We start from the raw sequence: 22,359 nt of genomic DNA, 5'->3' as shown, positions 1-22,359 counted from the left end.
TGTGGGTTGCATAACTTAATGCTTGAAAATCTCAGTATCAAAGTTATATCACATTAAGCCCCAGAAGTGGTGAATCACTGTGATTTATCTTTGAGCAAAGCACTTGAATAGGAGACTTATTATGTCACAGCTGAACCAAAGTTTTGAATGATTTATCATCTCTTTGTTATATTTTTGTGTCTTTACCTTTATTGATCCAGTAAGCAGACGATATTGATTAGATAAGTGATTGAATGCATGCTTATTGCTTGTAACTGTTAATGGTGTGGATTATTTTTAAGTGATGTATAAATTATCATGAAAAATAGTAATTAGTAAACCTAAATACATAAATTCTTATAAAATATGATGTATAAATAAGTAAAAAATAAGTAGTATATAATTATCTAAGTAAATAGAAATATATAGATAGATAGACAAATACATATGAAAATAAGTAGTATATTTATATATCTAAATATGGCATTTTAAAGATATAATAAATATCTAAATTGAATCATAAATAAATTCTAATAAAAAATGATATAAAATAAACATGAAAGAAAATAATTAGCATTTATATATGTAAATAATAATAAAAGGTAAAGTGTAAAATAACTAAGTATAATAAATGTAAAAAAGACATTTTAAATATATAATAAATACCTAAATAAATTAACAATAAATGAATTCTAGTAAAATATTATATATATATAATTTGTATATTTATATATGTAAATAAGGCATTTTAAAGATATAATAAATATCTAAATAAATTAATAATAAATAAATGATAATAAAATATGACTAAAATAAACATGAAATTAATTAGTATATTTATATATGTTAATAAGGCATTTTAAAGATATAATAAATAAACATATTTAAATAAACAAATTCTAATCAAATATGATATAAAAATAAACATGAAAAATAATTAGTATTTATATATGTAAATGATAATAAATATTAAATAGTAAAAACAAATTAATTGTAATGCAGCAAAAATATTTATTTATTACTTTTTGATATTTATTTGTTTATTCATATGCTTCTACAACTAAATATTTATTTATTCATTCATTTATTTAGTTTGTTGAATGATTTTGGTTTTGTTTCCAGGTGAATTGCATCAGAACTGGTGATGGCTAAGTCTAACCATTGACTGACACCTATACAGTTTTCCTGTGTGACAAGCTCTCCTCAAGACTTGAGACTGGAGGTCAGAGAGTTTGTACCCTGGCCGTCTCCCCCAGGCTCCTTCCAACAAGGTGGGAAGGGGGGTCAGCCGAACCGATCACATGGAGGGCAGGCCTCTGTCGCCCCTCTTGCTGGGCGTACTGTTTCTGGCAATATGTGCAAGCGATGATGACCACTCACTGCACACGCATCAGGTCAGTACAGCTCAGTGTGGAGAATACAGCAATCAGGTCCTGGAGGATGGCATGTGTCGACTCATGGCCACATTACCTCAGCTGGATGACCAGCGCTGCCCGGACATGTTCCGCTGTACGGATGAGGTTTCATACTGGCTTCATGAGAACGAGGAACGCAAACAGCAGATTCTGGCCCTGCGGGAGACAGTGTCCGAACTTCAGGAGGAGCTTCGCAACCACCGGCATCGAGTCAAAGTCTTAGAACTTCAGGTGAGTCCTAAAATTCAAGAAAATTTTGTGGATTTACATTGATTCCATGATTACTGGCTTAACTGCTACTACTGTCACATTGACAGGGTGATAAACATGTATAATTACAGAAAGTCAAACTAGAAAAGAGAGAACTAGAGAGAGAGGGCCATTTAGGATGAACCGATGTAGTAGAATGATTAAAACATTCCCACGTTACTTATAAGAGAGAGAGTCATTTAGGACAAACTGATTCACTAGAATGATTTTAATTGTCAACAAAAGAGAGGGCCATTTAGGACGAATTGATTCAGTAGAATCATTCGACCTTTGATATGCTACTGGTCCATTTAGGATGAACCGATTCAGTGGTATGATTCGAATTTCTGAAGCTACTTACGAGAGAGAAGGCCATTTAGGACAAACAGATTCAGTAAAATGATTCACATTTCAGAAGCTACTTATGAGAAAGAGGGCTGTTTAGGACGAACCGATTCAGTAGAATGATTCAAATTTCAGAAGCTACTTATGAGAGAGAGGGCCGTGTAGGGTGAACTAATTCAGTAGGATCATTTGAATTTCTGACACTACTTATGAGAGAGAAGGCCATTTAAGACAAACCGATTCAGTAAAAGGATTCAAATTTCCGAAGCTACTTAAGAGAGAGAGGGCTTTGAGGACGAACCGATTCAGTAGAATGATTCGAATTTCCGACACTACTTATGAGAGAGAGAGCTGTTTATAACGAACCGATTCACTAGAATGATTTGAATTTCCAACGAGAGAGAGGCCCGTTTAGGCCGAAACGGTTCAGTAAAATTATTCAAAAATACCCACGCTACTTAGGGCCGATTCAGTGCAACGAATTTTACAACCCTACTTGTGATAGGGAGGGCTGTTTATGACGAAACGATTCAGTACAATGTTTCGAATTTCCGAAGCTACTTATGTGAGAGAGGGCCGTTTATAACGAATCGATTCAGTAGGATAATATGAATTTCTGACATTACTTATGAGAGAGAAGGCCATTTAGGACAAACCGATTTAGTAAAAATGATAAAAATTTCTGAAGCTACTTATGAGAGAGAGGGTCGTTTATAACGAACCGATTCAGTGGAATGATTTGAATTTCCAACTCTAGAGAGTCATTTAGGACAAACCGATTCACTAGAATGATTCGAATTTCAGGAACAGTTCAGTAAAATGATTCAAAACTTGGGAGAGAGAGGGCCGTTTATAACGATCTGATTCAGTACATTGTGATAGGGAAGGCCGTTTATGACGAAACAATTCCGTAGAATGTTTCAAATTTCCGAAGTTGCTTATGAGAGAGAGGGCGGTTTATAACGAACCGATTCAGTGGAATGATTTGAATTTCCAACTCTAGAGAGTCATTTGGGATAAACCGATTCACTAGAATGATTTGAATTTCAGGAACAGTTCAGTAAAATGATTCAAAACTTAGGAGAGAGAGGGCCGTTTATAACGATCTGATTCAGTACATTGTGATAGGGAAGGCCGTTTATGACGAAACAATTCCGTAGAATGTTTCAAATTTCCGAAGTTACTTATGAGAGAGAGGGCCGTTTATAACGAATCGAATTAGTAGAATGATTCAAATTTCTGAGGCTACTTGAGAGAGAGGGCCATTTATAACAAACTGATTCAGTAGAATGATTCGAATTCTGACTCTAGAGAGTCATTTAGGATGAACCGATTCACTAGAATGATTTGAATTTCCGACGAGAGAGAGGGCCGTTTAGGACGAAACGATTCAGTAAAATGATTCAAAACTCCCTACGCTCTTAAGAAAGAAAGACTGTTTATAATGAACTGATTCAGTAAGTTACATTGAATTTTATGACCCTATACTTGTGATAGGGAGGGCTGTTTATGACGAAACGATTCAGTACAATGTTTCGAATTTCCAAAGCTACTTATGTGAGAGAGGGCCGTTTATAACGAATCGATTCAGTAGGATAATTTGAATTTCCGACATTACTTATGAGAGAGAAGGCCATTTAGGACAAATCGATTTAGTAAAAATGATAAAAAATTTCCGAAGCTACTTATGAGAGAGAGGGCCGTTTATAACGAGCCGATTCAGCACATCGGATTTTATGACCCTACTTGTGAAAAGGAGGGCAGTTTATGACGAAACAATTCAGTAGAATGATTCGTATATCCATCGCTACTTATAAGAGAGAGGGCCGTTTAGGACGAACCAATTCAGTAAAATAATTACAATTTCTGAAAATACTTGAGAGAGAGGGCCGTTTATAATGAACCGATTGAGTAGAATGATTCCAATTTCCGACGCTACTTATGAGAAAGAGAGTCATTTAGGATTAACTGATTCACCAGAATGATTTGAATTTCCGACGAGAGAGAGGGCCGTTTAGGATGAAACGATTCAGTAGAATGATTCCAATTTCCCACGCTACTTAGGAGAGAGAGGGCCGTCTATAACAAACCGATTCAGTACATCAGATTTTACAACCCCACTTGTGAAAGGGATGGCACTTTATGACGAAACGATTCAGTAGAATGATTCGAATTTCCATCGCTACTTTTTTTTCCAATGCTACTTACAAGAGACAGAGTCATTTAGGATGAACCGATTCACTAGAATGATTTGAATTTTCGACGAGAGAGATTGACGTTTAGGACGAAACGTTTCAGTAAAATAATTCAAGATTTCCCACTTATGAGAGAGAGGGCCGTATATTAGGAAAAAAAGCTTTATTAGAACAATTCAGACTTTTGATGCCAAATATAAATATGATCGGGCAGTTTAGGACAAACCGACATAGTGTAAGAAATCAGATTTCATTTTTACGCAAAGTGCATAATTAGTACAATGGGAATTAAAAATTAAAACAATGCCTGTGAATCATCGTTGAAGTTACAGTTGTTACAGTAAAGCCAGCATTGTTTTGCTAGCAGCTGGGCTACTGGAAAGGTACTTAAAAAAAGTTGAAAAAAAGTTACATTATTGCTATAATTTCTCTCACAGAATTTTGTCGAATGGTGTTTGTACTCATTTTTGACAGATTTCAGATGACAGATATCATGCTGGCTGGTCTATTGTGATATTAACACAAATTATTACAAATATGACTTATGATAATTATTAAAAACGTCTAATTATAATATTTCTCCAACGTCCTGATGATGCATCAGTAGTTAGACAAAGTATATATAGTAATTGTTTATTTTTATGAATGTTTAAAAAGTAACCAGTATGTACCATGTTGGTGTTTTTGACAAATAGTATGGTTATACCATTGTTTTTGGACATGAAATTTTATGTTTTACAATTTTTGTGCATTTCCACAATACCATTATTGGTATGTTGACGTGATGAACATAAAGTGTAATAATAATACTCTGGTTTTAGAATTTCTACCATGGAAACATTTCATATATGTGACCCTGGACCACAAAACCAGTCATAAGGTTAAATTTTACAAAACTGAGATATATAGATCATATGAAAGCTCAATAAATAAGCTTTCTATTGATGTATGGTTTGTTAGGATAGGACAATATTTGGCCGAGATACATCTATTTGAAAATCTGAAATCTAAGGGTGCAAAAAATCAAAATACTGAGAAAATCACCTTTAAAGTTGTCCAAATTAAGTTCTTAACAATGCATATTACTAATCAAAAATTACATTTGGATAGGTTTACAGTAGGAATTTTACAAAAAATCTTCATGGAACATGATCTTTACTTAATTTCCTAATGATTTTTGACATAAAAGAAAAATCAATAATTTTAACCCATACAATGTATTTTTGGCTATTGCTACAAATATACCCCAGCGACTTAAGACTGGTTTTGTGGTCCAGGGTCACATATACTATACCATGTTTTACCATAATCGTTAAATACCACGGTACACAATACCATAGTATTACCATCTGATACCATTACTAGTGCTTTGATGTAAAGTAAGTGTTCCCTTGAAGTGCTTCTGTATATTCCTTTTTGCTGACCAACTCGGCTTGACGGTTTCCAGCCTAAAGTCTCCTTGACCTGAGGGCTAACAAGATTAACACCGGAGTCCTTACCGCTCTCCATGTGCCTTCATTAGTATGCACCCTTAAGCTCTTCATGCAGTTAGACGAGGTGATGATTCACACGGACAGTCTCCTGCCTCTCTCTCTCCTGGCCTTTTACGCAAACACACACAATGTACTGCAGCCACTTGAGAAAATCTCATTTTGCAAAAGCTAATACGAATTGTTCTTCTTGTCACTTTTTTGATTAGGAGTCGTGATGTTTGTCTATTTGGCCTTTCACAGAGTGAAGAGAAGAACCGTAATAATTCATCTATTGAGCAGCGCTTACATGAGCTGGAGGATCATTATGCCGAGGCCACGACCTTGCTGCACATCCAGGGCTCATTGATCTATGACCTCCAGGCCCAGATTCAGAACCTTTCCCTGCTGGTGGAGAAAGTCAGACGTAACCCGGGCTGCATGATCAACATAGTCCGAACAAGCCCAATGCTCAGTGCACAGGAAGCCCTCCATCCCGGTAGGCCATGTCTGAGAAAGTTGAAAAACTTGCATGATTATTATTTTATTTCTTAATCCATCAATATGCAGTTCCTGTAAGCTAGTTTCTATCATCTGATCTTGTAAAGTGCACAGCCATGCAATGTTCTCAGACAAACATTAATTTATAGAACTGTGGATAGCGTTTCTTTTCCGTCATTGTCATTCCAAACACATATGACTTTGAGTAATCTTCAAAACACAAATTAAGATACTTTTAATGATACCTGAGATGTTTCTGTATATATACACTACCAGTCAAAAGTTTTTAAACAGAAAGATTTTTAGTGTTTTTTGAAGAAGTCTCTTCTGCTCACCCAGCCTGCATTTATTATTTATTAAAACATACCTTTTTTTCTATTTAAAATAACTGTTTTCTATTGTAATTTATTTTAAAATTTAATTTATTCCTGTGATCAAAGCAATTTTTTTGCATTATTTCTCCATTCTTCAGTGTCCAAGTATGCTTTAAATTGATCCAAAGTGATGATAAAGACATTTGTAACAATGTTACAAAAGATTTCTATTTCCGATAAACGCTGTTCTTCCGAAATTTTTTATTTATTAAAGAAACCTGAAAAAATTCTACTCAGCTATTTTTAACATTATAATAATAATCAATGTTTTTAAGCAGCAAATCAGAATATTAGAATGATTTATGAAGAATTATGTGACTGGAGTAATGATGCTAAAAATAAATTACATTAGTGTGGAAGTATGGTCAGTTACTGGCCTGGGCCAACAGAGGGTGACAAATCATAGCACAGTTTATGAGACAGCCACACATATGACCTCTTTGTCATTCCATATTGTTTGTATGTTTGTGTTTAAATTCCAGAGGTTCAGCATGTCAGGAACTGCCCCATCGACTGTGCCTCCATCTACTATAATGGAGTGCGCCGCTCTGGGATCTACACCGTGGTGCCCTCTTTAGGGGCCATGCCTGTGGAAGTCTACTGTGATATGGACACAGACGGTAAGAAACCACACAACACATTACAGTAATGACTGTCCAAGATGGGTCCAGTTTTGGGTCAGTTTATGGTCTTGTTGGGTCTTGAAATGTGTGACCTTAAATGTATTTTATTTTATTTTATTTTATTTAAGGACCAGTGAAAATGTTGGCAGTGAAAGTACACATCTGAACATCCTTAACTAAAAATCATTTTAATATTTAATTTTAGTTAATTTATTTTTTATTTTTTTTGGGACAAGTGAAAATGATGGCAGTAAAAGTACGCATCTGAACATCCTTAACTATAATTCATTGAAATTTTATTTTATTTTATTTTATTTTATTTTATTTTATTTTATTTTATTTATTTTATTTTATTTTATTTTATTTTATTTTATTTTATTATTTTATTTTATTTTATTTTATTTTAGAGCCAGTGAAAATGTTGGCAGTGAAAGTACACATCTGAACATCCTTAACAATAATTCATTGAAATTTTATTTTATTTTATTTATTTGTTTGTACGCATCTGAACATCCTTAACTATATTTTATTTTATTTTATTTTATTTTTTGTATTTATTTGTTTGTATGCATCTGAACATCCTTAACTATATTTTATTTTATTTTATTTTTTGTATTTATTTGTTTGTACGCATCTGAACATCCTTAACTATATTTTATTTTATTTTATTTTTTGTATTTATTTGTTTGTACGCATCTGAACATCCTTAACTATATTTTATTTTATTTTATTTTTTGTATTTATTTGTTTGTACGCATCTGAACATCCTTAACTATATTTTATTTTATTTTATTTTATTTTATTTTATTTTATTTTATTTTATTTTATTTTATTTTATTTTATCTTATTTTATTTTATTTTATTTTATTTATTTTTATTTTTATTTTAGAGCCAGTGAAAATGTTTGCAGTGAAAGTACACATCTGAACATCCTTAACTATAATTCATTGAAATTTTATTTTATTTTATTTTATTTTATTTTATTTTAGAGTCAGTGAAAATGTTGGCAGTGAATGTACGCATCTGAAAATCCTTAACTATAATTAATTTAAATATTTAAATGTATTCATTTAATTTAATTACATTTTTGTTATTTTATGTTTTGGGGCCAGTGAAAATGTTGTCAGTGAAAGTACACATCTAAACATCCCTATAGAAAAAATGCTTATTGTTGAGCCCTACTGTCCTCAGTTGAAATGTTTTGCTGGAAATTTGTTGTGGATGAATCATTGAGTTATTTTTATATCATTTATACGAAAATGTAGAGACTTTCAAAACCGTAGCAAAAGAAACTGATAATGAACATCTAAATTACTTCTCTTTTATGTCTAATAAGACTTCAGTTTTGTGCTGAAATTGCACCATTGGGGCGCATGAGGAACCTTCAGAGGCTTAAAATAGCATGTGCAAATATCATTTTGATGACCTACAAAACACTTCCTGACCATAAGTATAATTGCAGTGGTCATAAGATGAAAACCAAATGACTTGGCATGTACATTAAACTCATAAAAAGAGATTTGATTGTTGAATGCTTGAATGTATACTCTTTTTACATTTCCTGTCTAATAAAAACATGGTCATAATTCAAGCCCATGCATAATGTACGTCTCAGGTGGCGGCTGGACTGTGATTCAGCGTAGGCAAGATGGCTCTGTGAACTTTGACCGCAGCTGGAAAGAGTACAAAGAAGGATTTGGGGACCTGCACACCGAATACTGGCTGGGAAATGAACACATCCATGATCTGACCAGTCAGGGTGACTATACGCTCCGTATTGACCTTGAAGACTGGAGCGGGAAACACAAACACGCCGTTTATCAGAGTTTCAGGTGAGGCACATCCATCACTGACTGACTGGAAGAGTTTCAAATGGAAACAGAATCTTTAAAGGGGTAGTTCACCCAAAAATTAAAATGTGATGTTTATCTGATTACCCCCAGGGCTTCCAAGATGTAGGTGACTTTGTTTCTTCAGTAGAACACAAACAAAGATTTTTAACTCAAACCGTTGCAGTCTGTCAGTCATATAATGGCAGTCAATGGGACCCACGGCTTTGAGAGTCAAAAAAAAAAAAAACATACTAAAGTGTAAGAAACTGAACAGTATTTATATCATTTTTTACCTCTGATCCACCGCAATGTCCAACTGTCCTGAGCGTGTTCACAACAGCCGGTGTGTGATGAAGATGAAAGCAACCATAACTTCAGTCAGGCTCGGTGAAAAGTCAACACTCCTGGATAAGTTCGCGCAAGCAAACATAAAATTTTAGCTTTTAATCGGTTGCAGCAATCAGAATAAGTACAGATAATTACTATTTTGAGTAGCCGTCGTACCCACAATCTCACAGTGTAAACAATGAGTGACATATACATATACTTTATTACCTTATTCTCATAATTTCAACTTTACTCTCCAAACATTTTGATTTTATTCTCGAAACGTTTAGATTTTATTCTCGTAATTTCGACTTTGTTCTCGTAATTTCAATTTTATTCTCAAAACATTGACTTTATTCTCCTAATTTCGACTTTATTCTCGTAATTTCGACTTTATTCCCCAAACATTTCAATTTTATTCTTGAAATATTTCCACTTTATTCTCGTAACATTTTGACTTTATTGTCGTAACATTTAGACTTTATTCTCGAAACATTTAGACTTTGTAAAAAAATTATATATATACTGTTCTGTTTCTTGCACAGAGTCTCGCAGGGTTTAATTTGGTTTTGCCTGTGTATGTTTTTCGACTCTCAAAGCTGTGGGTCCCATTGACTGCCATTATTTGACTGACAGACAGACAAATCTTTGTTTGTGTTCTACTGAAGAAACAAAGTCACCTACATCTTTGATGCCCCGGGGGTAACCCGATAAACATCAAATTTTCATTTTTGGGTGAACTATCCCTTAAATAGAGATGAAATATCTGGCCTTGTAATTGAAAACACTTCAAAATCAGCTCTTTGCATTTGCAGTGTGGAGGACGAGAGCACTCAGTACCGTCTGCATGTGTCGGGCTTCAGTGGGACAGTGGAGGACTCTTTCAGCTGGTACCACGACAAGCAGAGCTTCAGCACACCCGACACGGGCAACATCTGTGCTGAGATCTCCCACGCTGGCTGGTGGTACAACCAGTGTTTCTATGCAAACCTCAATGGCATATACTACAAGGTATGATGTGGCCTATTTGGTTATAGACACAAAGGTTGTAGGTTTAAATCCCAGAAGTGTTGAATCATGAGCTCTTACTGTTGTCTTTGAGTAAGGCAACAGTATTACATGTTATTAACTCTTTCCCCGCCAAACAAAGTATTTTCCGTTATTTAAGAGACAATGCTTCCCTGCCAAACATGGACTTTTTCTCTCTTATACACTTGGGGCGCTATTACGCATCTCCTCAATGAGTCCAGAATCTCCTGATCAAAAACACAGGCGGGGAAGACACCGAAACAAACAATCTCATATGTAAGCAGATGCATAGGAAAAATAATATGATCATCAACAATAAACAGCATGTAAATGAAACCTGCCTACAGAGTGAAATGTCGATCCAAGAAGTGATAAAGAACTGCATGATGTAGTATTTGATAATGACACGATTTTCTCAGCTTTTTAATGAAACTTACCTACATTCAAGTTGTAAAAAAATTATAAAAGTGTTTAAAAGTAGAAAGTAGAAAAAAAATGTTGATGGGGAAAGAGTAAAAAAAAAAAAAAAAAAAAGAATAGAAAAATATATAAATAAACCATTTGCCAAATAAAGAATATGTTAAAAATATAAATTTAATTTAAATAGTTTCAAATCATATTTTTTTTACCAATATTTTTAATTAGACTTTATTTTTATATTTTCTGTTTTAGGATTTTTAAAAAAGTATGTCTATATATTTTTTTAATTAATTTTTGTTTGTTAATTTTATTTTGTTTTAGTTGTTTAGCATTTAAATTAAATTTAAAATTCATTTCTCACAATTGCAAGTTTATATCTCACAATTCTGAGTAAAATTGTCATAATTGCAGATTTTTTATCACGCAATTAAGGGGAAAAAAAGGTCAGAATTGATAGAAAAAAGTTGCAATTATCTTTTTAAATTTTTATTCAGTGGTGGAAACAGGTTTCCATATACAATGACATTTTTGTGCAACTAAATAAACAATATGACTATGACATTTGACCCTGGACCACAAAACCAGTCATAAGTAGCACAGGTATATTTGTAGCAAAGGCCAACAGTGCATTGTAGGTGTCAAAATTATAGATTTTTCTTTTATGCCAAAAATGTTCCATGAAGATATTTTGTAAATTTCTTACCGTAAATATTTCAAAATTTAATTTTTATTACTAATATGCATTGCTAAGAACTTCATTTGGACAACCTTAAAGGTGATTTTCTTAATATTTAGATTTATTTGCACCCTCAGATTACAGATTTTCAAATAGTTGTATGTCGGCCAAATATTATCCTATCCTAACAAACCATACGTCAATGGAAAGCTTATTTATTCAGATGATTGAATTTCAATTTCAAAAAATTGACCCTTATGACTGATTTTGTGGTTCAGTCCAGGGTCACACATGGCAAATCTATTGTCATTTAAGTTCAGCACTGTTACATCAAGTAGAAATTTTCAACCCCTCAAAAATACCAAAATGAGTTCTAATTTAAAAAAAAACAAAAAACATACTGATCATACAAGATGTGTTCAAGTCATTGTTTGCATGAAGAAAATGCATAGACTTAAAAAATGTAAAGGTGATGTCTAAGTGATGTTGTGTTATCCTGATGGACAGGGAGGCCGGTACTCTCTGAAGGGGAAGAACCCTCTAGGTCCGGACGGTATCGTGTGGTACACCTGGAAAGATTCGGATTATTACTCTCTGAGGAAGGTCAGCATGATGATCCGACCCAAAACCTTCCAACAGCATCTGTCACCCTGAATCAGGCCCAACCAATGAGCTTGGGCCCGTACATCAGAGCCACAGCGACACGGGACGGATGGATTCTTCCATGGTGAAACAGAGGAAAATCTGTGTATGAACTGAATGTTTTCAAGAAGGCAGTTAAACCATTTTTTAGGTTTATACTAAAGACTAGAGAAGGACAGAAAGGCTGAGCCAGCCCATGTTTACCATTCTGTGAGTCTAATATGTATGTTACTTGCCTATATTTTCTATAACCATGATTTTAAGATAAACATTTTGTTGACTTATTTTATAAATGTGTATCAAAAGTAGCTATAGTTTCTGTAGACTACAAGGGAACCAAAAACCCTTTTATTTTTTTTTCTCCTTTTTCTCACTAAATAGAAACAAACATCCCACAGCACTTTCTTAAACACCCGTTTACTACTTTCTCCTGATTAATAGGATCATTGCATGAGCACATGATTAATGATACTTTATTGCATTTTTTTTTATCAAATATACATTTTACAATTTGGGGTCGGTAAGATATTTTCATGTTTTTGCAAAGTCTCTTCTGCTCAACAAGGCTGCATTTATTTGATCAAAATACTGTAAAAACATGAAACTTGTGTGAAATATTACAATTTAAAACAACTGTTTTCTAGTTAAAGATGTCATTTTCAGCAGCCATTATTGCAGTCTTTAGTATCACATAATTATTCATAAAACAGTTAATTTCTTTAAAACAACAACCAGAAAAATCATACTGATCCCAAACTTTTCAATGGTAGTATGTAATTTTATAAAAATTACGACGGCATTTTAGGGCCACATTAATTTTTTTTTTTTTTGAAAATTACAAGATTAAAGTCAAAATGTTTCGAGAATAAAGACGAAATTATGAAAATAAAGTTGAAATATTTCGAGAAATGTTTTGAGAGTAAAGTCTAAATGTTTTGAGAATAAAGTCAAAATGTTTCAAGAGTAAAGTTCTAATTATGAAAATAAAGTTTAAATGTTTCAAAAATAAAGTTGAAAAATTTCAAAAAATGATTCGAGAATAAAGTCAAAATTCTGAGAATAAAGTAAAAAATTTTAAAGAAAAAAAGTCAAAATGTTTAAAGAATAAAGTCGAAATAAGAATAAAGTCAAAATATTTTGAGAATAAAATCGAAATTATGAGAATAAAGTCAAAATGTCCTGAGACTAAAGTCGAAATATTTTGAGAAATGTTTCAAGAATAAAAAATTAAAATTATGAGAAAAAAAGTCAAAATATTTCAAGAAATGTTTTGAGAAAAGTCAAAATTTTTCGAGAATAAAGTCAAGATTATGAGAATGAAGTTGAAATATTTCAATAAATGTTTCAAGAATAAAGTGAAAATATTTTGAGAAATGTTTCGAGAATAAAGTCAAAATATTTTGAGAACCGTTTTGAAAAAAGTGAAAATATTTCGAGAAATGTTTTGAGAAAAGTAAAAATATTTCGAGAAATGTTTCAAGAATAAAGTAGAAATTATGAGAATAAAGTCAAAATATTTCGAGAAATGTTTCAAGAAAAGTCAAAATATTTTGAGAACTGTTTTGAAAATAAAGTTGAAATTATGAGAAAAAAGTATAAATATTATACTTTAAATATAATAAATACTTAAATGTTTTGAGAAGTAAAAATATTTCAAGAATAAAGTTGAAAATATGAGAATAAAGTCGAAATATTTTGAGAAATGTTTCAAGAATAAAGTCGAAATATTTCGATAAATGTTTCGAGAATAAAGTCAAAATCGAGATTTTTTTTTAACGTGGCACTAAAACGCTATCGTAATTAAATATAATTCAAAATTTTAAAATATATTTTTTAAATATAGCAAAATTATGTAGAATCCCTGGTATTTTAAGGGAAAAATAATTTAGTGATAGTTAAATCAGTGGTTAACTTGTAAATAAGCAAAATGATCGGGGTAAAAAGCCCGCACATAGGCCTCACAAAAAAAAAAAGAGCCAAAAACCGAAGCCAAAAACACTGTAGCACAAAAACTGTTTCCATTTATGCCTGTAATAACATTGTGGGTTCATTTTGTGCAATGTACTAAACACAAAAATATATAGTTATTAAAATACCTGAGAGTTTATGCCAAAAGTAATTGAAATAAACAGCAAATGTTACACTTTTTTTTTGAAGTGGTTATTTTGTATACAGTGTCTTTTTTCATTTGTGTTAAATTTCCAATCTAAAGTGCGACAAAGCACAAAATCACACAAAAACATTGCACTTATTGGTTTGTGAAGCTGCACATTCAGACATAAAACAACTCATCTTTTGAGACAGCCTCATTCATATTCTCCATTAACACACAGCTGACTCACGAGGCTCCGTTTCTAAATCTTGAGAGCAGACTCGTTGTAAACAAAACAGCTTTCTTAACTAAAGCGACTCCAAGCAGAGTCACCATCTAGTTAGGCAGCTTGCTAGGTTTTGCGACTCAGTCACCATCTCAGAGTTTCCTGTTAATCACACTACGTTTTTAGACACTCATACAGACAGAATAGCATACAAATCAGTATTTATTTAATCATAATCTCAATTGTTGTCATTATGTGTGCAAAAGACTTGCAAACACTGCTATACATAAAAAATATATGAACAACATGCATCAGAAAGAGTATAATTTCATTTGTACAGAGTAAGAAATTGGTGATAATTGCACTGAGGTGGAAAGCTGAGCATGATCTCTGTTTGTAATTTGGCTTTGGGGAGAGAGAAAAATAACATCGAAATGTCTCTTATGGGGGAAAAGGACCAGCCCTCCTGTTATTATCTTCTGAAGCCTCCATTGAAAATGATTGGGGTTGTTTTGGCCGTGACCAAACACAAACAGGATGATGCATCTGAAAGGCCACAGTAAAGTTTTTTTTTCTTTTTCTTTTTGCAGGGTCTCTACAAAAATAAGGCACAATCGAACTTACCTTGGCCTCGTTTATTCACCAGAATATGTTTAGGACATTTGTATAAAAGTCTGTAATGTTACGTCTCTCTGCATCTTTTATATTTATCTTAAATCACAACGAACAGAACTTGGAACATCCAAATCAACAACTACATAATTATAATAATTAAAGCCCCCATATAATCTGATATTTTAGTCACAATCTGTAGCTGCTTTTTAAAAACACTTGAGCTTGGCCACGGATCGACGCTATCTTTGGCCTGAGATGGACAGATATTTTTATGGCACTGACATCATGACACGAATAACATGAATAGAAAAACAGAACGAGAATAATCACATAAGGGGAAGAGAGAGAGAGTGAGGCAGCTTCTGGACGGCCGCTCTGCCGTTACATGGTAGTGAACTGACTGTGAGCGTGACGTAGTTTCTCTGCAATCTGCGAAACATGAACAGCGTTTTAATGTTCTAACATTTCAAGAAATTATGGAATTTCACTATTGTTTAGAGACTTTACCTGCTCATAGAATTTGACTTGCTGCTCCAGGTACTGCTGCATCACCCTGTTGTAGTCATAGATACGGTTGCTATGGAAGTGGTTCATCTCAGCTGTGTGGAGGACAGATTGTCAAAATCATCACTTTGAGTTTTGACTTTACAGGATTTTTCTTTTTTCAGTTATTATAGGCAGAAAATATTATCAAGATTGACTAAAAAAAATAACATTCAAGAACATTTTTTGGTAGAAATTAATACTTTCATTTAGCAAGGATGCATTAAATTGAAAAAAATGTGACAGTAAAAACATTTATAAAGTTACAAAAGTTCTAAAAAAAAAATTCTGTTTTAAACTTTCTATTCATTAAAGAATCCTGAAAAAATATTTAGAATTTTTCCACAAAACTGTTGTCAACATTGATAAAACATATTTCAAATCAGCATATTAGAATGATTTCTGAAGGAAATTAAGAGTATGATGCTGAAAATTCAGCTTTGCATCACAGGAATAAATCTTAAAATGTATTAATTATTTATTATATTTTTAATAATAATTTCACAATATTACTCCATAAATATAAATATATATAAAAATATTTATATATACAGTAATGTGTGTATAAATAAATGTGTGTGTGTATATATATACACACACACACACACACACACACACACACACACACACACACACACACACACACACACACACACTTATTTATACACACACTAACAGTCAAAAGTTTTTGAACAGTAAGAATCGTAATGTTTTTAAAGACGTCTCTTCTGCTCACCAAGCAGATGTGATCCAAAATACAGCAAAAACAGTAAAATTTTGAAATATTTTTTACTATTTAAAATAATTGTTTCTATTTGAATATATTTTAAAATGTAATTTATTCCTGTGATCAAAGCTAAATTTTCAACATCATTACTCCAGTCTTCAGTTCAGTGTCACATGTTCTGTTTTGCTGCTCAAAAAACATTTATTATTATTATTATTATTATTATTATCATCATCATCAATATTTAAAACAGTGTGTACATTTTTTTCAGGATTTTTTTGATGAATAGAAAGATCCAAAGATCAGAATTTATCTGAAATGAAAAGCTTTTGTAAAAATTGTACAAATGTTAGAAAAATTATAGAAATCAATACTTTTAACAAGGATGCTTTAAATTGTTCACAAGTGACGATAAAGACGTTTATAATGTTACAGAAGATTTCTATTTTAGATAAATGCTGTTTTTCTTAACTTCCTATTCATCAAAGAAACCTGAAAAAATCTATTTAGCTGTTTTCAACATAATAATATTATTAATAGTAAATGTTTTTTGAGCAACAAATCAGAATATCAGAATGATTTCTGAAGGATCATGTGACTGGTTCAATGATGCTTTAAAATCACAGGAATAAATTACATTTCAAAATATATTCAAATAGAAAACAGTTATTTTAAATAGTAAAAAAATAGTAAAAATATTTAAAAATTGTACTCTTTTTGCTGTACAGCAGAAGATACTTAAAAAAAAACGTAAAATTCTTACTGTTCAAAAACCTTTTGACTGGGAGTGTATATATACACACACATACACACAGAAATAAATAAAATGCAGTATTATAAATAACCTTATTTTACACAGTCATGTGCAGTGTATAATACTATAAAACAATATGACAACAATATAAAACAGAAAAGAATATTTTAAAGATTTTTTTCATGCATTTTCCACTTCACAGGTTTTGAAAAAACAAGTACTGACTAAAGAAATTTCCATGGCTTTTCAAAGCCTGGAAATCACTCATATTTCCCGGTTTTCCAGCCCCGTGGGAGCCCTGTACTTTACTCTGTTTGTGTCTATTGGGCCTTGAAAATTATAGTTATGTTTCCAGCATTCTAATGTTGTCTTAACATCATGTAAGTCTTAGTGTAATTATGATGCATGTCAAACTTCCAAAGGTGGTTTTGGGGTCACAATACCTTGCAGAGCGTATGACATGGTGCTGGCACGTTTAGACATGCCAATCTTTTCCGAGGAGGTGATTTTACCAGCGGCCACCAATTTATCTGCTTCCTTTACCTTCTCTATGGCAGCCTGTGTAAAAGAAATGCAGTCAGCCAAGTCATTTCTCCAATTTTCATATCTTTGTATCCACCTTTTTCTTCCCGTAAGAAAAAGTCTATACATTTTATAGGTCTGGCTTCCGGTCTCATCCGCATCCAGCTATTTTAAGCTCTTTTGCTGCTTGATATTGCAAATTGGTGTGTCTTACCATATTATTTTAATGAATTATCTTAATTATGAACTCACTGGTTTGTAGAGCAAACAGTTTTACCGTTCACTGCACAATGTTATTCTTCTCATTATTTCTCTATTGCAGATAACGAACCAGAAGTCTCACCCATAGGCTTACTTCTGTGCTGAGGAAAAAGGTGGATATAATCTACTGCTCTGTTCAAACACTTACTGAGGTGCTTGAAAGATCACTTATGAATTTCTATGACAGTTAGTGTGCTCACTAAGTTTTAAAATTGTTTGAGTTTATTAGAGCTGCTAGTCTGAATATTAGCCCTTTCTCGTTTACCTTGTGAACTCCAATAGTGTCAGGAAAGCATCCCAGCAGACCTTTGTACTCATTGTTAGTTTCCATGAGGAAGTGAAGGTCTTTCTTGGGCTAGAGTGAGAGAGAGAGAGAGAGAGACAAAACTGAATGACTAAATCAGATGGTGCACAAACACACCCAGGGTCACTTCATTCAACCGCTCACGAAACGTTTACGTCACTCACACACATATGCATGCGTACGCACGGAAAACGCTTTCACTCGTAGACAAGAATCAGAATTCAACTAGACTGAAACAGCCATTAGAGGCTGGAGAAAACAGCAAACTGAAACAATTCTCTTACAACTAGACTCAATTAATCATTAAACAACAGGTAATTCAGTTCTTTTTTAAAGGTGACGTATAATAAAAATCTGACTTTTTCCATGTTTAAGTTCTATAATCGGTCAGTGGATTTATTTATTTATTTATTTTATTGTATATTACGCTGCAGCCACACAGATCTAATATAAATAATACATTTTTTAAACAGCTGTTAACAGACAAAAATTACTTTTTGTAACTCCTCATGTGTGTTTTAATGAACTTGTGTGTATTTTGACATTTTAAGCGCAATAAGACATGAAAGAGAACTTAGTTTAATATTCACATGCCGTGTGACGGCAGTTTTCTGTGCATGTGTTTCAGATGTGTGCATTTAGAAAATCTCATATCAGAAGTTTCGGTGAATATGATTTAAAACGCATGACTTTAGCACGATAGATATGATAATGAAATATCAAACAGATGTTTTTTTTTTTTTTAGCAGAATATCTGAGGTACTAGCTGTAAAGGCACAGTCCTATTCTAGAAAAGGGGGCGGAGAGCAGCAGCTCATTTGCATTCAAACAGACATGCAGGTATATTTCTGCTTCCACTCAAAGTGGGCATTTTCAAAATTATATAATAAATGATATGTGGGGTATTTTGAGCTGAAACTTCACAGAGACATTCTGGGGAAACCTGAGACTTATTTTACATATTGTAAAAAGGGGTTAATAATAATAATAATAATAAATAGGTCTTCTTTAATAATAAAATTTTAATTATATGTAAATAAATGATTTAGGTTAACCAATAAAAAACATTGGTCTGTAACTTCAATTGTTTGGTCAGAAAACATTTTGAGGTAGTCAAAAACACATAAGACATCGCCTTTTTTCCCCATTTTATTCTCTTTACTGCTAGATGACATGAAGGGCTAACAGAGCTCTAAAAATAACCAAGGCTACACTGGTGACACAAGACCACTTACCAGACAAGCGCCTTCAACGATCACAGTTTGGAGGCCAAACAACAATGTTTTCATTCATTGTGTAATTAAGTGTAATTCAGGATGAAGTTTTCCTCCCATCTACACAGCTGCTTTCAGGGTCCTGATCACCCTTTCAGGGCTTATTTTTCGATAATGACCTTACATGCGTTACTATTCAAAAGTTTGGGATTTAAGTAACTGATTATTTTTTTTTTTTACTTTATATTCATCAGAGAATCGTGGAAAAAGTTTATTAGTGGATTGCAGTTTTTGACATTATTTTAAATAACTTAAAATATCAGTTTACTATATTAATATAATTTAAAATATTATTTATTTCTGTGATGAAAATCTGAATTTTCAGCATCAATACTCTAGTCTTCAGTGTCACATGATCCTTCAGAAATTTGTATATGCTTATTTATTATTGTTGGAAGCAGTTGTGCTGCTTAATATTTTTTGGAACCTTTGCTTTTTTCAGGATTCTGTGATGAATAAAAAGTTAAAAAAGAACAGCATTTACTCAAAACAGAAATATTTTCTAACAATCTAAGTCTTTACTATCACTTTTTATTAATTTAACACATCCTTGCTGAATAAAAGTATAAACTTCCTTGAAACAAAAAACGAACCTGTCACTGCATCAGCTCACAGCAGTTTGTGCAGTAATTAGGCTAGCAAAAAATGTAAAATACAAATAAAATATAATTGGCTGAATCGTATAAATGCTGGATTAAGATCGTGAGGGGGGTCGAATCGAGATCGCGATCTTTTAACGATTAATTGTGCAGCTCTAGTATACAGTACATAAAAAAGTTTTAAATTGTAATAATTTACAGCATCACTGTTCAAACTGCACCTTTAAATCAAGCAAATGCAGCCTTGAAGAGCATAAAATACTTTTCAAAAACACTAAAAATAATCTAGCTACCCCTAAACTTTTAAATGTAAATAGTGTATAATAAAATCTGGTAATATATAAGGATGTTTTGATGCACAAATCATTTACAGTTACACTTCTCCTATAACATAAGAGGCTGTATGAGACATAACTTCCTAATACTGTATAAGAGAGAACTGAGACAGTGTTTTATTAAAGTTCTTCTAATACCTGCTCCGCCACCATCTGAGCGATCTCCTCATAGGTCTTTCCTGCCGCCGTCAGCGCGTCTGTGAGCGTAGCCTCTCCTTTGAGTCAAACAAAACCACACATTCAGGATAACCAAAATACTAATGGTTGGACATATAACGCAAAGACTGCTGGTCAAATCTAAAGTAAGGTGAGTGAAAAAGGAACAAGAAAGTGCTGAATAAAGTTCTCAGAACTAGACCAGATGTCAAAAAGAGAACAAAACATTTTTACCTCATTAATTTTCATTAGTAAGAGGAACCAAATAGTTTCTGATACCTTCATATCCACTGCTAATGAACACTGAGGACAGGTTTTGGAAAGCTTTGCCAATCCGTTGATATTCTTTTGGAAGAGCTGAGAAAAACAAACAGGAAATAAGACTAATCAACTCGAGACTCTTAAAACTTGAAGTATGACATTTAATTTGTGGAGATTTTTTCACAATGCACTCCAGTCAAATTCAGCTTTTTAAAGTTGGACAGTAAAAATTTGCCTCTGTTTCCGAGGTTCAAAATTTTACAAACAGGCAAATTTAAATGTAATTTATTCCTGTGACACAAGGCAAAATTTTTCAGCATCTTTACTCCAGACTTCAGTGTCACATGCTCCTTCAGAAATTATTCTAATATGCTGATTTATTAATCAAGATACATTTTTACATACACACATATATATATATTCACATATATGCTTATGGAGTGCAACTTTGAGTATCACAAGTGATACTCACGGCCTGTGCAACGTTTCCAATGTTCATTTCCTATTGTCAGCAAGTCTTTCACACCGTCGTCCATCGCCCTGGAGAAACGGTTGAACTGCTCACACTTCTGCTCTCTGAAGGTAACAAGACAACACAGATGCACTTCCATCAACATGAAGAGGTTACTTGTTATTATCTGGCAACCCATCTTTGACCAGCTACAAATCAGTTTCTGGCTGATCATATTAACTGGGGTTGGTTGATCTAACAATAAATCCAGCTAATAACCAACTTACACTTCAGTAATATCCATGTCTGGCAAGCCCTCAGGCTCTATTGTGGAAAAAATCATGACTCCGACTGTCTCGTCTTTCTCTGCTTTTCTCTTTCCTGTTTTCCAGTCCTGTAATACAGATTAATAATAACAAAAGTAAAGGCTTGTCTAAAAACCTACAGCATTTTGCTGGATGTTTAGGTGGAAGATACAAAGGGGCCAAAGGAAACCTGATGAATCTATATATTTACAGTTGAGGTCAAAAGTTTACATACACTTCGCAGAATCTGCAAAATGTTAATTATTTTACCAAAATAACAGAGATCATACAAAATGCATGTTATTTTTTATTTAGTGCTGACCTGAATAAGATATTTCGCATACAGTATAGTCCACAAGAGAAAATAATAGTTGAATTTATAAAAATTATCCCATTCAAAAGTTTACATACACTTGATTCTTAATACTGTGTTGTTGCCCGAATGGTCCACAGCTGTTTTTTTTTATATAATGATAGTTGTTCATGAGTCCCTTGTTTGTCCCCAACAGTTAAACTGCCCACTCTTCTTCAGAAAAATCCTTCAGGTCCCACAAATTCTTTGGTTTTTCAGTATTTTTGTGTATTTGAACTCTTTCCAACAATGACTGTATGTTTTTGAGATCCATCTTTTCACACTGAGGACAACTGAGGGACTCATATGCAACTATTACTGAACTCTCACTGATGCTTCAGAAGCAAAAACAATGCATTAAGAGCTGGGGGATGAAAACGTTTTGAATTTGAAGATCAGGGTAAATTTAACTTATTTTGTCTTTGAGGAAAAATGTATCTTCTGTAGCTTCTGAAGAGCAGTACTAAATAAAAAAATATGATATTTAGGCAAAATAAGAAAAATGT

The 22,359-nt window shown here is 32.8% G+C and overlaps 2 protein-coding genes across 3 annotated transcripts in view; one reads left to right on the top strand and one right to left on the bottom strand.

The window, feature by feature from the left end:
- The first annotated feature begins 1,107 nt into the window (after positions 1–1,107).
- Positions 1,108–14,217, top strand: LOC141348842 (angiopoietin-related protein 7-like). Its single transcript, XM_073853138.1, has 6 exons — positions 1,108–1,625; positions 5,917–6,151; positions 7,010–7,147; positions 8,766–8,982; positions 10,125–10,320; positions 11,942–14,217. Exons 1-6 carry the CDS (start codon positions 1,281–1,283, stop codon positions 12,086–12,088), a joined length of 1,278 nt encoding a protein of 425 aa, XP_073709239.1. The 5' UTR covers positions 1,108–1,280; the 3' UTR covers positions 12,089–14,217.
- Positions 14,218–14,598: 381 nt separating this feature from the next.
- LOC141348841 (sorting nexin-9-like) overlaps positions 14,599–22,359 on the bottom strand; it is a 30,525-nt gene continuing 22,764 nt past the window's right edge. For both annotated transcript variants that reach the window (XM_073853136.1, XM_073853137.1), the window contains 8 exons: positions 21,484–21,590; positions 21,218–21,321; positions 20,764–20,841; positions 20,467–20,543; positions 18,082–18,171; positions 17,477–17,591; positions 15,517–15,608; positions 14,599–15,438 (listed from right to left, as the gene is read on the bottom strand). In XM_073853136.1, the coding sequence (XP_073709237.1) occupies positions 15,391–15,438; positions 15,517–15,608; positions 17,477–17,591; positions 18,082–18,171; positions 20,467–20,543; positions 20,764–20,841; positions 21,218–21,321; positions 21,484–21,590 (711 nt within the window). In that variant the 3' untranslated portion in view covers positions 14,599–15,390. The remainder of the gene's footprint in view (positions 15,439–15,516; positions 15,609–17,476; positions 17,592–18,081; positions 18,172–20,466; positions 20,544–20,763; positions 20,842–21,217; positions 21,322–21,483; positions 21,591–22,359) is intronic.

This window comes from Garra rufa, chromosome 13 (assembly GCF_049309525.1).
Source record: "Garra rufa chromosome 13, GarRuf1.0, whole genome shotgun sequence".
Lineage (NCBI taxonomy): Eukaryota > Metazoa > Chordata > Actinopteri > Cypriniformes > Cyprinidae > Garra > Garra rufa.
The sequence above is the reverse complement of the archived record's forward strand: the minus strand, read 5'-3'. Positions and strand labels throughout refer to the sequence as shown.

Coding starts and splice junctions, on each gene's coding strand:
- LOC141348842 (XM_073853138.1), top strand. CDS start 1,281: ATGGAGGGCAGGCCTCTGTCGCCCCTCTTGCTGGGCGTACTGTTTCTG. Junction 6,152..7,009: donor ACAGGAAGCCCTCCATCCCG/GTAGGCCATGTC, acceptor TTTAAATTCCAG/AGGTTCAGCATGTCAGGAAC. Junction 8,983..10,124: donor GCCGTTTATCAGAGTTTCAG/GTGAGGCACATC, acceptor TTGCATTTGCAG/TGTGGAGGACGAGAGCACTC.